The 15,772-nt window shown below is 41.1% G+C and overlaps 1 protein-coding gene across 1 annotated transcript in view; it reads right to left on the bottom strand.

Moving 5' to 3' along the window:
• The window catches only part of LOC101418937 (adhesion G protein-coupled receptor E1-like), a 150,437-nt gene that overhangs the window by 10,629 nt on the left and 124,036 nt on the right, over window positions 1-15,772 (bottom strand). The window contains exons 27-32 of the mRNA XM_012525549.3: window positions 13,620-13,819; window positions 12,176-12,346; window positions 9,441-9,635; window positions 7,908-8,143; window positions 5,750-5,816; window positions 3,884-3,975 (exon numbers count right to left, since the gene is read on the bottom strand). Coding sequence (XP_012381003.2) covers window positions 3,884-3,975; window positions 5,750-5,816; window positions 7,908-8,143; window positions 9,441-9,635; window positions 12,176-12,346; window positions 13,620-13,819 — 961 coding nt within the window. The remainder of the gene's footprint in view (window positions 1-3,883; window positions 3,976-5,749; window positions 5,817-7,907; window positions 8,144-9,440; window positions 9,636-12,175; window positions 12,347-13,619; window positions 13,820-15,772) is intronic.

Genomic DNA, 15,772 nt, shown 5'->3' with positions numbered 1-15,772 from the left:
TGCAGAATGGTACAGCCACTGTGGAGGACTGTTTGGCAGTTCCTAAAGAAGCTTAATACAGACTTGGCACATGACCCTGCAGTACCACTACTGGGTATATACCCAGAAGAACTGAGGGCAGTGAACTTCTGCACACCAATGCTCACAGCAGGATTGTTTACAATTGCCAAAAGTTGCAAACAAGCCAGGTGTCGACCAACCAATGAATGGATAAACACACTGTGGTGCCTTTACACAATGGAATATTATACAGCTATAAGAAGAAAAGGAGTCGTAAAGTATATGACAACATGGATGAACCTGGAGGACATTAAGTTGAGCAAAACAAACCAGACACAAAAGGACAAATACTGTATGATTGTGCTGCTACGAACCAAATATATTGTGTAACGTATTGTACAATATGAATTTTTTATATGTATACAGTACATTTAATTGAGAAATGTATGTTTTAGTCAACTGTTTTCTTTTTCTTTTTTAATTATTGGTTATATTATTAAGTGTACAAAATAAAGTTTACAATTATTAAGTGTACAAAATAAAGTTTTAAAAAATTATATATAAGCAGTGGCTATCTCTATGTTTGGAGTCTATGATTAATTTTTTAAATAAAAAATATATTTCTATAGGTTCAGAGTGGCTTGCAATAAACATTATTATTGTTGTAATCAGAAAAAAAACACATGGGATACCACTTACACCCAATTGGATGGCTATTATATTAAAAAAAATCACAGGATTGGCAAAGTTGTACATTGTTGGAAATGTAACATGGTGTGGCTGCTGTGGAAAAATTTTGGCGATTCCTCCGAAAGTTAAACATAGAACCACCACATGACCTGGGAATTCCACTTCTAAGTATACCCCGAAAATAACTGAAAGCAGGGACTGGGACACACATTTGTACACCAATGTTCACATCAGCATTATTCAGCATCATAAAAGGTGAAAGCAGCCCAAGACTCCATCAACGGGGGAATGGATTAACAAGATGTGGTACACACATACAATAGAATATTATTCATCTTTTTAAAAATCAAGTTCTGATATATGCTCTAACATGATGAACTTGCATGCATCATGCTGAAAAGAATACAGGAGAAATGAAAGGACAAATATCGTAAATGCCCACTTACAGGGAAAACCTAGAATATGCAAATTCCTAGATACAAAAAGTAGATTAGAAGTCACCAGGGCCAGGAGGAAGGAAGAGGAAATGGGGAACTCTTGCTTAAATGGTGTGGAGTTTGTTTGGGGTCATGAAAAAGTCTTGGTAATGGAAGAAGGTAATGATAGCACAATATTGTAAATTAATTAATGCCACGGCATTGTACAATTAACAGTGGATAATATTGAAAATTGTATTTTATTTATTTGTTACCACAATTAAATTTTAAAAAGCAAAAGAAACTTGTACCCATAAAGCAGTAACTCTCCATTCCCCCAATGAAGCAAAACAAATGTCCATTAATTGATGAGTGGATCAAGAAAATGTGGTCTATCCATACAATGGGATATTATTCAGCCATAAAAAAAAGAATGAGTCCTGATCCATGCTACACCACAGATGAATATTGAAAACACTATGCTAAGGGAAAGAAGTCAGACATAGAATGTTTGAACCCATTTATATGAAATTTCCACAATGCGCAAATCCATAGAGACAGAAAGTAGATCATAAACATGTTGTAAAGTGAGGAGAGAATAAGGATATACTGTAGTAGTGAGGATACAAGCTACTGCATTCAAATTCTGATAGAAACATTCACTACCTTCGTGAGTTATTTAACCTCACTCAGTTTCCTCCCTTTGATATAGGGATAATAAAATTCTTTGCCATCAGCTTGTTCTACAAATTAAATGATGAGCTAAAAAGACCTTTAAAGTGCCTAAAACAAGGTCTGGCATGAAATAACCATTTTTGTTAGTTTTTATTAGTCATAAGTATAGGTATTAAATATTCTACACTATGAGGAAAAAGCAAAATGCAGAATGACATATACAGCATCCTGTCATTGATGTAAAGAAGGTACATGTATAGGCATAGAATATTCTGGAAGGAAGTATAAATCAAGTGATAATGGTTGCATCAGTTGGACCTAGGGGACTGCTTCTCTTGTTTTCCCTTTTACTGCTCTTTTTGGATGCTGCATGTATTATTAACTTTGTTATACATTTTGCATTAAATTTTCACAATAATTGTAATGGACAGTGGATTGGACACACTGGGAGAATAAGCAAAGGACATAAGTAAACACTAGACAATGTCTGGTTCTAGGAAGTTCTTAAATAGTGGGTTGATGTACAATCTGATTTATTGGACTCATCTCACTCAGCTAAGATGGAGTTGAAGAAGGACAACCACCACACCATGGAGCCTAGAGTGCCTACAACTGAAAGTGGGAGGATTGCATCCAGTATCCATGTGGAATCTGAGCCTCCTCTTGACATAGAGGTGCAATGGACACAACCAATCCAATGTCCACAGAGAAAAGGTGGCATTGGAGTGGGAAAAGTGGACATGGTGGCTAATGGGTATGGGGAATGGCAGGAAGAGACGAGATGTGGAGGCGTCTTTGGGACTTGGAGCTGCCCTGGATGGTGCTTCAGGGGCAATCACTGGACATTATAAATCCTCACAGGGCCCACTGGATGGAATGGGGGAGAGTATGGGTCATGATGTGGACCATTGACCATGAGGTGCAGAGGTGCCCAGAGATGTACTTACCAAATGCAATGGATGTGTCATGATGATGGGAATGAGTGTTGCTGGGGGGGGAATGGTGGGGTGGGGGTGGTGGGGTTGAATGGGTCCTCATATATTTTTTTTAATGTAATATTTTTACAGAATCAATAATAAAAAAATAAATTAAAAAAAATAGTGGGTTGATGAACTTAAGAAGCACAAATGATCTATAAGAATGCAAAAACTGTCACATCTTTTATTTTTTTATTTTTATTTTTTATTCATTTTTTAAAAAAGTCTCACATCTTTTAGAAAAAAATTAAATGAAATTAAAATATTCAAATAGTATATGTCACTTATTAAAATGCCAAAACAAAAAAATAAGGATAAACCCCAGTGTTGACAAATCCTCAGAGAAACAAACACACTCACACACTTGATGGTCATATAAATTGAAACAAGTTTTCCAGAAAATAATGCACAATATATAATAATGCACACTATATAATTAAAATGTTACAATTCAATCTTTCCTTTGTCTTAGGCAATATCACACTTAGAATTATCACCAATAAATTACCACGAATGTGGAAGATTTTCCTACAAGGGCATTCAAGCCATTATTTATAATAGCAAATAAAGGAAACAGAAGCAACTTAAATGTCCATGAATAAGATGCGATTTAAATAAGTTCTGCTGTATTCATGCACTGCAATGTCATGTAAAAAATGATATTATAGAAGAATTTCTAATTAGGTGGGTAAATATTAATGATATAGGAACTATTAAGAGAAAAAAATAATTATAAAAAATGAAATATAATGATGTTATTTTTTCTAAGTATGCACAGGAGAAAAACTGGAAATAGTATTGATAACTGTAATACATGCTACACCTACTATTCCTAGGCACTGAACTAAATGATTTGTATACATTAGAAAGTGTTCAATATTAATATTCCTATTCTATGGATAAGGAAACTGAAGGTCAGAGAGGTTATGTAGCCTGCCTAAGGTCACACAACAGGAAGTGGTAGTGCTGGTGTTTGAGCTCCAATCTGGTTCCAGTCCTAGAAATGCCCATTCTGAGCAGGCTTCATTACCCTCTGTTCTGGGCACATAACCTGGCATTCAATAAAACATTTGTGGAAAGAAAGAAGGAAGACTGGAAGAGGGAAGAAAGGAAAAGGGTTTGCACCTGGTGTCTTTAAGGGTCAAGACTTCGGCATTGACACTGGAAAGTTTCTGCCTCAGGATCAGCAATGTCCAAGTGAGGAGGACGGAGTTGATCTGCAAAGTAAAGCAGAAGGGACACCTTCAGGAAGTCTGCTTTCAAGACCAGAGATGAGGACAAAGACTGTGACCTTTAATGGAAGGATATCCACACACACTTCAGTTGTGAAAATCAAATATGTCTCCAGACATTGTCAGTTGACCCCAGGAGGGAAGAATCTCTTGGTGAAGAGCCACTGCCCTGGGTAATGCAATTATTTTTTCTAAATTTGTAAAATTTTCAAGGGAATCAAACACCCTTGAAGGTTTAGGGATAGATAGGATAAAAATATTATTATTCCCATTCTTACATATACTGTGGCTCAAATGTTTAGCAGAACATTGTGGTAAGTGTTTCAGACATATGGTTTGAGCATCACCACCATCCTCATGAGGAGAGTCTGGAGGGGAGAATTTGGTGTATTTCAGCAGGAAGTTCATTGCTACAACCAAAGCACAGGGTGTGAGGAAAAGCACAAGAGGGAAGCTGGGAAGTTTGTAAGACCAGGTAGTTGGAGACCTTGAGCACTAGGGCAAGGGAAGGGGGTGCCACCCTGAGGGCAATGGAGAGACCACAGAAGGGTTTCAAGCTGAGGGGTAGGAAGGCCAGTTTTGGGTTTCAAGGAAGAGCACCCTGAAAAACTCTCTCACGGAAAAACACCAAAAATACTAGTTGAATTTCAACAAGCATCCTTTTAAATTTATAGCTGACATTATAAGAAAGTAGGAAAATCTTGAGAGCACAAATGAGTAATTATGAAACCAGAGTCATGAGCTAAAACTGACCCTGTAGCTGCCCAGAGGATATTTCCTGAAAGCAGAAGTCTAGACTCTGGGGATTTAATGGTCAGACATGAGAACAGAGGGTAACCCCTTGACTCCACATAAGATGGGGAGACCACCAAATAAAAGTAGGACCACACTCTCACTGAAAGGGTAAACTAGAAACCAAAATCCTGACAAAGAGAGAAAAGAAGGTACATATTCTGTCTAGGCTTTGGATTCTAGTGAAGGAAAAAGAAATGTAAAGAAAATGTGATGGGAAGGGAAGGAAGCCAAGGAGGAAGAGAAGAGGAAATGAGGGAAGAATGGGGAGGAGAAGAAGTGAAGGGAAGAGAAGGGGAGCAGGGGTAAGGGAAAGAAGGAGCAAGGAAGGGAAAGGAGGAGAGCAGTAAAGAAGCTCAGCTCTGACCTCCCTTGAGTTGGGAGTTCAAACTGACAATATCTTCATAACTAAGGAAGCCCTGAGATGAAAAAATCATTTAAGGTTGTTTCAGGTTGGTATTGCACCCAAGGAAACTAACAGAAATAAAAGTAGAACATCTTTGGAGGAATATACCCTTAGCACCCCCAAGACTTAGGTCAGTCAATGTGAGCTCACAACATTAAAACTACAAATGACACAGGGAAATAAGCAACCATGAGTGAGAGTCAGGAGATAAACCTCTAACAGAACTGTAGTGTCTGTATTGGAAACAAGAAGATGGTGTATAATATCCCCAGGCTTCCCTTTGTCTTCCTTCCACCATTTCCCCATCTCACTCACTCCCCTCTCATTTGCTCTTAATTTCCTCTTATTGAAGAACAAATGACAGATAAGATTGTGTCTCTTCCAGTAGCATTTGCATTTGTACATGAAGAAGTCACAAGTTAAATACGTTACATTCTAATTTTGAAATCTCAAGAATCACAGATCAGAATGGAGAACTTCCGTGTACCCTCCTCTGACATTTCCTGATCCTCTCCTTGGTCCTCTCCAAAACACACTTCACCAAGCAATTTGCTTGCTCACCATTATGATTGTGCAGATGGGCCCCAGGAAACTCCAGATAAATCCTGTCTCTGTATTCAGCCAGCAGCTATGGAGAGAAACAAGAGAAGTCATCATTTGTTCCAAAGTCATGACTACAGTAACCATGCCCCAACAGAGGCACTAGTGAAGGAGAATATTGGAAGGTAAGACTCCAATGAAAATTCTCATGGTAGAGCAGGTCCCAGTTCGGATTCCTTTGGACCAAGTGAATCTTCATTTTCCTCTGTCCAAAAACTGACCTGTTTCCTGGGCAACTGTACATGAAATCTTCATCTAGTACCCTAGATCCAACTCATTCTCAATTCAGAGCCTTTGGAGTCCCTTTTCCCTCTGTCCAGATCTCCACTGATAGCTATTGTCAATCAAGTAGCTCAAATGTCACCTCTTCTGAGAAGCTAATATTGACTATCCCTAGTTAAAGTATCCAACTGTCACTCCTATTCACTGCATTCTTTCCTAAATATCACCTATCCCTATCACAAATTATATCATTCAGTTGTTTGTTTGCTTGTAAATTGTCTTCTCCTTCTAAAGTATGGGCTGGATAAGAATTTGGACATCAGCTGTCTTCTTCATCTCTGTATATACCTAACATACAACATTGGCCTGGATCAGACATTCTTCTTCTTTATTAAAAAGAAAGAGACAGAGAAGAAAGGAAGGAGTGAATGAAGAAAGGATAAAAGAAAGAGAAGAGGGGAGGGAGAGAGAAAAGAGAGTTAAATAATGAATTGCCATAGTTGTCTTTTTCTATCATATTTCTAATAGATATTTTCTGTTTTCACCTCCCAACACCCATGCTTCCATGGTCAGTACTCCAACATTTCCTTAGCAGGAGTATGGTTTCCCCTCCTAACAGAAGGAAAAGAACCAAGGTAGACCAACCATATGTTCTTTCCCTGGAATGTGAGACTTGACTACTAGAGTGATAAAAAGGTGGGCTACATTTGCATTTTGTCCATTTATTCTCCATATCTCTTCAGGACTTACGATCTTAGTGAAGGTGAACAACTTGCATCTCTGACTAAGGGTAGCAGACTAAAGCCCTGGAGGATTACTTGGGAGACTCTCTTAACCAATGACTAATGGTAGGGTGTCAGAGGATAAATACCACAACTTTACACAACTCGCATCTAAACTGTCTTCCTAACCCCAACCCTAACCATTACCATAACCTTAACCTAAATCCTAATGCTAACCCTAAATAAACCAGTTCCCTCACCCCTTGAGTGGAGTAACTGAACTGTATGTTCTATGGAGTCTTTCAATCCGAAATCTAACCTTAACTGAAATGCTAACACTAACCCTACCCCACCCCCTTAACCTTAGCCCTAATGCAGCCTCCTGAGGTCCTCAACTGCCAAAAGCACCCATCTTCCCCTGAACACACTTATCTAACTCTATGACAAACCCTTGAGACAGTGTTATTATCCCAATTTACAGGTGAAGAAACTGAGGCACTGAGTAGTAGAAAGTCTTTCCACCATTACCCAGTAGAAAAAGAGCAGAATGAACATTTGAAGCCTTGCCTTTCCAGGTTTGGGATCCTGCTGACAGTCTCTGTGCTATAGGCACTTTGCTGAGCTGTGTTTGGGGTTTAAGACCCCAGGTTCCTTCCTGCATGTTAATGGCCTGTACTTCAGGTGAGGTCACAAGACAAAGAGGGAAAGGAATTTATATTAAATGCACACTCATTATAACCCAAATCATATACATTTAGTATTCATAGCCACTCAGTGATGTAGGCATTGTTATTAGCCCACATTTTATAGGTGAGGAAAGAGGGGCACATAGAGATTAAGTAACTTGCCCAAGGTAGCAGTTAAAGGTGGTAGAGTCAGGAGTCAAACCAAGCAGGTTGACTCCAGAGTCCATGATTTTAAAATTGTACAATCAAGTCTCCTGAATAAAGCAGCTTCGTTTGCCTCTACTGCAGTATAAAAAGTTTATTCTGAGTTTGTGTAGTGCACAACCTGTGCTGCTGTACATGGTAGTCCTAAGACCAAGAATAGATAAAATAAGACCTCAATAAATGGTAGCCACAGCCACTGCTCCCATTATTGCTCTCCTTCTTATTCATGTAATTACCATCATAAACCCTGGCATAAGGGTCTTCAGGGAAAGGGACAACACTCACCGATCATGCATCCCATAGCCCTTTGGCTGGACACTGGCAGAGACAAGCACCACCAGTCCTGGGAGCCCATAGCCAATGACACACAGGTGCAGCATTTTGATGTTGCGAGAGCTGAAATAATTCGCCACCTTCAGGTTCCTGACCATCAGGAAGAGCATGACGGCTTCCACCAGCATCCAGAAGAAGCAGGCGAGGAAAAGGTAGTGCAGAAAGCCTGTGATGATGGCACAGCCCAGCTGGAGAGAAGAAACATGCTCCTTCAGGGTTCCCATTCAGGGAGCACCCTTGAGGGGAGGAGGGCAGGGAGCTGACTGCCTTGATTGCAGTTCCTCAAACTTGGCCATTTACTCATCCACAGACATTTAGAGAGACATAGTGGTTCTTAGGTGGAAGTGAGACTTCCCTTTGGTTGGCTGCCCATGCATCCTGGGTTGCCTGGGACTGAGGTTTCCCTGAATGCATGAAAGTCAATGTTACAACTGAGAGGTTTAGGGCGAAACAAAGTAGATGATTGATCACCCTACTTTAAGGGATGTTTGGAAATAAGGGCATCAGCAAACTACAGCCCTTGTGTTGGCTACCTGTTTGTGTAAATAAAGTTTTATTGGCACACAGCCATATCAATTTATGTATTACCCGTGGGTGCTTTCACTCAGCAACAACAAAGTTAAGGAGTTGTGACAGACAGAAACCATATAGAGCACAAAGCCAAAAATATTTACTCTCAGCACTTTACAGAAAAAGTTTGCCAACCACTGGTCAAAAAAATGAGGGCCACTACAACCATTAGTTCTAAAGATATCAGGGAAGGCAAACATCCCACAGTGAGAGGGTCAGTTTTACACAAAGATCAGTCATTCCACCCAAAATGTCAATAGCATGGCTTTTGGAGAAACCTGGAGGGGCTACTATGTGTCTAGCATGGTTATAGGGAATGAACTGGCCAAAGTCCTTGTCCACAAGGGAAATCTAATAGGGGAAGGAGATGTACAGGTAAAACAGTAAATAATCAATGATCAATAATCAATTAAGTGCTGGAGAAAACAAAATAAATGAAAGGTAACAGTAGGATTTCTCAACTATAGCACTATTGGCATTTGAAGACAGATATTTCTTTGAGGTATTGGGCTGACCTATGCATTATAGGATGTTTAGTAGCAGCGTCCTTAGCCTCTACCCAGTAAACTACATTAGCACCTCCTCCATCAGTAGCAATTACCAGAAATGTGTCCAGACATTGTCAAGAGTCCCAGGGACAGAAGCACCCCATTGAGAACCACTGGATTACATAGAATCAATAAGAGGAATAACGTTGCATATGTTGATCATAAAAGTGACTTTAGGCTATCTATCTCAAGAGGAAGTCAACCAGATGAGTAGCTGGGAGGGATTTGATGCTGGCAGAAGGCACAGCATGTTCAAATGTCCTGAAGTTGAGATGAGCATAGAGAGAGTTTGGTAGGTTGCACAGAGGCAGATGTGGAGACAATGGGGCTGCATGGGATACAGGGAGCAGGCTGGGGAGTTTGAGACCTGGTTGTCAGTCTTGTCCACACCAGTGAGGAAGAGAAGTTTGGCCAGGAAGAGGCTCACGCAGACGTGCAGGTGTAGGTCGGTGTTGCGGTTGTGAATGGAACGACACAGCAGGAATGTGGCGATGGCACAGACGAGACACACCAGCGAGATGATCAAGCCCACGTAGCTAATTAGGTACAAGGAGTACTCCATCTGTCAGGAAGGAGAACAAAATTGGCCCCAGAGGTAGATCAACATTCTACAGGCAGGAGAGAGGAAGATGCGACCCCCTGGCTTGGGCAGCAAGGACTCAAGGTTTAGTGTCCTGATATTCAGAGTGAACAAGACATTGTCTATCATCATCCCTTATCCATTGGTCTCCATGATGGTTTGAAATTATTTTATGAATCCCAAAAAGAGAAAGATTATGCTTTGAAGAAATCCATTCCTGTGGATGTGAGACCCTTTCAATTGGACTACATCCGTGAGGCATGATTCAGTTGAGTTTTTTCCCTCTTGCTGGGTCTGATATAAACAGAGACACACACAGATAAAGGAAACTGCCATATTTGGTCCCACAATGTGAGAGAAAGGACTCCAGTTTCTCCCAGAGCTGAACTGCAAGGAGAGAAGCTTCCAAGAGGCTCAAAGAGCCCAGGGAAAGATAAGCCATCTGCTGAGAGCTTGCAACTGAACTCAGGAAGAAAGGAGACCAATTGAGACTGACAGAGGGGGCCCAGAAAGATACAAGCCCTATGCCTGGTTACCTACTGTTGAGCTCTGGGTGACAGTAGATTCTGGAGAGGAGGGCAAGGACCTCAGCAGAGATCCACAGCCATCTCTTTCTTTACCACATGGACATAAAATAGGATCAACAGTAGGTGACTTTGGTGAGGAAGCACCTCTGATGGTGCCTTGATTTGGAAATTTCATGACCTCGGAACTGTAAACTTTCACCCCAAATAAATACCCTTTATAAAAGCCAACCTGTATCTATTACTTTGCATTGGCAGCCCTTGGGCAAACTAAACCAGCCTCTTCCAGCACACATTCCCACCCCTGCCTAGATCCCCCCATGAATTCCTGGGGGAGTATATCTGCAAGCTACATTTCCAAAGTACCTTGGGGCTAAGATCCTGGATGTAATTTAGGTTCTACAAGAAGATGCATCCATGCCATTTTGGAAGTCAGAAGGAAGGAAGACAGAACGCAGACAGCCAGCCTTTTTGCAGCAGCTTTGCAAACAAGTGGGCTCCAGCAGTCAGGACTTATCTGAAGCTGGATTTCACCTTCCACTTGTATAGTCCCCAATTTCATGGGTGTGGAACAACATGGAAACTGCAGCTTCTGACATTCAAATCACAGCTGCAGAAGGGTTGACCTTAAAGCCAAAATCCAAGTGGCAAGCAACTGACTTCAACGTCTCTGTCAATTTCAGTGATTTAGTGAGCAACCAATTCCCTGTGTTAAACCCTTCCTGCTTGAAATACCTTGAGTGACTTCTATTTCCTGCACTGAACCTCAAGTGATAGGCAGATATTAAGAGAGTCCCCAACTTCTGGGAGTGGAACATGACAAGCTGAGTCCTTTCCCTATGCCATTATTCATAAGTAATGTAAAATGTATTTAAGTGTTTTCTGAATGTTAAAGATATAGTAAAGGTATGCCAGGAAAGATCTCATGGCCTTTCTAGTATACTGTAACATAGTGGCTAAGAGAACCGACTATGGTTCTGCCAGATTCTAACTGTATGAGCATGGGCAAGACAATTCACTTCTCCAAGCCTCAGTTTCCTCATATGTTAAAAAGGGATAATTATACTATCTTAAGTGTGGTTTGTGGAGATATAAGTGAATATACTTAAAATATTTGCAATATTCCAGAAATATATTATGCACTATTTTAAGTGTTAGTTATCATTTTCCCTTGTTTCTATCTTTTGAAACATGAGAACTGAACACAGCTCAGAGAGGTTGAGTGGCTTTCCCAAAGTCACACAGCTTTGAAGTGAGAGAAATAGAACTTGAAACTAAACCAGTGTTTCCCCAGATCTGGAACTTTTAAGACATTAGACATATTACTCTCTAAAAAGCATTTAGAGTCTCCCTGGCATGGTATTGAACATTGTGGACATGGTGATAGGTGAGGATTCTAACCCCAACACTGATAACTAGTTTTCCTCTCCTCCAAGTCCACCAAGTAATGAAAGCCCAATTCCTATCCCATCTTCTTCCCAATCTCCCCCAGATTTCCCCCCAAACACCTCAGATTTGTACATCACAGCCTCTTGCTCTGTTTGCATGGTTTAGTGCAAAGAGCATGACTCTCTGACCCAGACTGCCCTGGGTTCAAATCCTACCATCACCACTCTTGACTAAAAAGGGTGCTGAGCCTCACTCTCTTATAAGGTAAATTGGCCTTTAAAAAATTAAATGTGCAGGTTACTTGATAAAGATTAGAGCTAATGTTAACTAAAGGGTTCAGCACACAGTAGGTAAATAAGATCTGTGATTGATATTGTTCCTAGTCTATTTAGGGTCATTTCTCATTTTATGTGAGTTTCATCGATTCCCAAAGAGATCATACATTCCCCAAGAGCAGAGGTATTTCACACACCCCTTTAGTCCCCATGACTCCTTCTCCCAACTCCCAGCACTACAGTGGATATATGCAAATGTTTAGTAATTATCCCTCCCCCAATTAGATTTAGGACCAGAAGCTTGTGACCCAGAGCACAGCCCATCAGTACTGACCGTGAGGTCCCCAGAAGCCACGATGATGGCCAGGTTCCCCAAACGCTTACAGCTGCAGACGGTGTGGGTCTCAGAAGCATTGAGGATCACACAGTCTGAGGATGTCCACCTCCCGCTGTCCACATTTGTGTCCCAGGTAACACAGATGGAACTCTCAAACTTCTGCTTTGGCTGGAATATCAAAGAACCTGGTCACCTGAGAAACCTCCTCAGATGGATTCATTGACCAAACTCAAGAGCCATTTGAGACAAGGAGATGATGTTATGCTCTGTAGGGAATTGGGGAAATGCTGGTATGTCCAGATTCAGTGATGGCCAATCCAACAGGGAAGCCACATTCTGGTTGCTAGAGAAAAGCTACTTTCATCAAATCCAGGATAAAACCTCCTGCAATTATTCACTCATTTATTCATTTATTCACTCATTCATTCAATGTGTATTTACTAAGCACTTATCCCTTGATATTATCTGCACCATCTATGGGAAAGAAATAAATAGAACAGACATGATTCCTGCCTCCAAGGATATCATAGTGCAGGGGAAGAAGAAACATATGAAAAATGTAAACAGAGTAATACTGTTAATAAGAGTTATAAAATGTCAACATGTCTTAAGAATGTGTAATAGAAGTTAGATTAATTTATGGTGTGGTGGAGGAGCAGAAAGGCTTCTGGGAAAAAATGTTATTTTGGACATAAAAGATATGTACAGGAGTCATCCAGACGAATACTGTTGGGGTGGGAAGACTGGGTGAGGGAAGAGTGTTTGAAGCAGAAGGAACAGCATGTACAAATGTCCTGTGGCATAAAGGAATCTGATATATTTCCAGAACTGAAATAAGGCAAGGATGGCTTGAGAGCAGTGAGAGAGAAAATGTAAAAAGTCAAAGAGGGGTCTGCTCGCCTAGAATCAACCATGTAAATTGATGGAGAACTCTACAGAACATTCCTTCAAGTTAATAAAGACTTACCTGAGGTTTGTTAAAAAAGAAAATCATATTTAGAAGGATTTCAGAGGTGAGAAGATAGGAAACTCACACACACACAAATAGAGAGCATTGGTTATATTGGGGAGTATTATTGAGAAGAGGTAACTTGTATCAGGTCTCATTACTACAAATAGCAAATTCTAGGTTCATGATATCAGAGGAATGACTTGGATTTCATATCTGTCCTTACCACCAACATTGGCAAAGCCTATACAAATATGCCATTCATTTGTAAATGTTGCCACATCGGTGTTACTTAATCTAGCCAAAACCATTCTCATTGAACATCATATAGAAATAGGAGAGCTCATTCTTCCAAAAGTGGCTTGTTGAATTGGCTTGATCTTCTAGAAAGTGTGCCATGATGGATCCCCATTGAAACTGGGAGTTAAGCCTACTGAATGGGAAAGTTCCCAATGGATTACCATGGCCCTCCGTGGACACCTCATCACAAACCTGGATATTCTCCAGAGTGTAGATAACTGGATCTGAGAAGCCGTCTTTTTCCTCCCCAGTCATGATGCCCCTGACAATGCGAGAATTCATCTTCAGCTTCCTCTTGGAGTTGGTCAAGGGGAAATGAGGGTCTTGGAAGAAGCGCACATCTAAAATAGACTCCATGCCCTCAAAGGAGACAAAGGCCACCCCGGTAGTCCCTGCAAGTTCCCCCAAAAGAAAAGAAATGGGAAACATTTGCTTAGTAGTAATAATAGATGATTCAATACATGCACATGTTAACATTCCATACACCTGACTGTCCTGCTCTGAGAGTTGAAATAACAAGAGATTCCCCAGTCAGTGACCTTCAACAGAGTCATAAACATAATTCTGAGGTGATATTACCTGGACAAATATTGGAAACATTTAAAAATAAATTTGAGTTTGTGTTTTAAAAGGGCAATCCGAGGAGGTGGGGCAAGATGGCATCTGAGTGAGTGCACCTTATGGTCTCTCCTGCGAAGAGGTGGCCAGGTGGGGTTGGAGTCTTGCCAGAGCAGACTGTCTTGGGGGCTTACAGGGCGGAGGGTGAGTGGACATCAATTTGGAGAAAGAGTGGTGGAGTTGGTGCTTGCTAAAGGTAGAATTTCGGCTTACAAGTACAGAGGTCGGAAGCTGTGGACTGGCAGGACCCTTCCCCCTGGGGATGGTGACCGTGGTGTTTCCTGAGATCTGTCGGTTGTGTGGTGGCATTCCTGGGCCCCATGGTCCCCGGATGCGTGGTCCCCAGGTCCCCTGAACTCCCACCGCCTGTGTTCCATGAACCTACATGCCCTGGGTCTGCAGAGTCTCAGACTTCCCTTTTCTGAGTCCAGTGATGTTGGAGGTCCAGGATTGCCTTAGACCTCTGGTTTTGGACTGACTCCTTGGGTTGGAGGCATTCGTGGGGGGGGGGGCAGTAGGAGGTCCTGGCTAGTGGGGATTCGATTGTCTGGTGTTTCTGCACCCTTTCTTCTTTTCTTTTTTTCTTTTTTGGTGCTTGGAGGAGCATACCAGCTGGCTTGGGGAGAGTCTGGGAAGAGAGGACTGGTGAATCTGCTGAGAAAGCCCAATTCACCTAAATACCCTGGGATAGGAAACTTAGACTGGGAGAATGTGGAGTCAGAAAATTATCCCTCTCATAGCACACCTAAAGGAAAGGGACTGTAGGAGGTGCTTTTCAAGCCTCCACTAGCATATTTGGGGTTCCTGGTGAGGTGTGGGTGCTCTTTCTCTGGAAATTAAGAGTCAATGTTTTCTGTGTGGAGTCGATTCAACAAGGACCCATTTTAATCTCCTACCAGACCCCTCAGGCAGCTTTCTTGCTGCCTGGGAGAGAGGAAAGTGAGGAAGGGAGAAAAGGGGGAACATCAGATCCCTAAGCGTTTTATTTAACTACAAACAGGATTCCTTGCTTGAAACTTTCCCTAGTATTTAGTTGTTTTTTTCTTGTTTTTCCTTCCTCTTTATGCCCCCAAGGCCCTTTATTCTTTTTTCTTTCTTTCTTTCTCTTTTTCTTTTTCCTGCTTACTTCCCCACTCCCTTTTGTCCCCCTTTTTTTCTCATTCTTTCTCTGCTTTCTTGTTCTTTTTACATTAGGTGCCCCAGGGAGAGCTTCACATTTGTTGTATTTCCTCATTCTCCATTTATTCTTTTCTGTGTGTATTGATTTTGGCCACCAACACTATTCCCTTAGCATTCAAGAATGATGGAGAGTTCAAAATATCCACAGATAAATGGAAACTAAGAGAGTATGCCAACAAGAATCCTGCCCTTCAAGAAATGCTAAAGTGAGTTCTGCAGGAAGAAAAAAAAAACAAGAGACAGAGTTGGAGGAGAGTGTAAGAGCAACTAAAAGACAAAAACAGAAAAAGAAAATCAAACAAAATATGATAAACTCAAATCCAAAGAAAATATGACTAATATAAGTAATTCCTTGAAAGTAATAACACTGAATGTCAATGGATTAAACTCACCTGTCAAGAGACCCAGACCAAATAAGGAAATATGACCCATCTATATGCTGTCTCCAAGAAACACATCTTAAACCCAGGGATTTAAGAAGGGTGAAAGTGAATGGCTGGAAAACAATCTTACAAGCAAACAATAACCAAAAAAAGGGCAGGAGTAGC

Source organism: Dasypus novemcinctus, chromosome 19, assembly GCF_030445035.2.
Source record: "Dasypus novemcinctus isolate mDasNov1 chromosome 19, mDasNov1.1.hap2, whole genome shotgun sequence".
NCBI lineage: Eukaryota > Metazoa > Chordata > Mammalia > Cingulata > Dasypodidae > Dasypus > Dasypus novemcinctus.
This window is presented reverse-complemented; position numbering and strand designations above follow the sequence as displayed.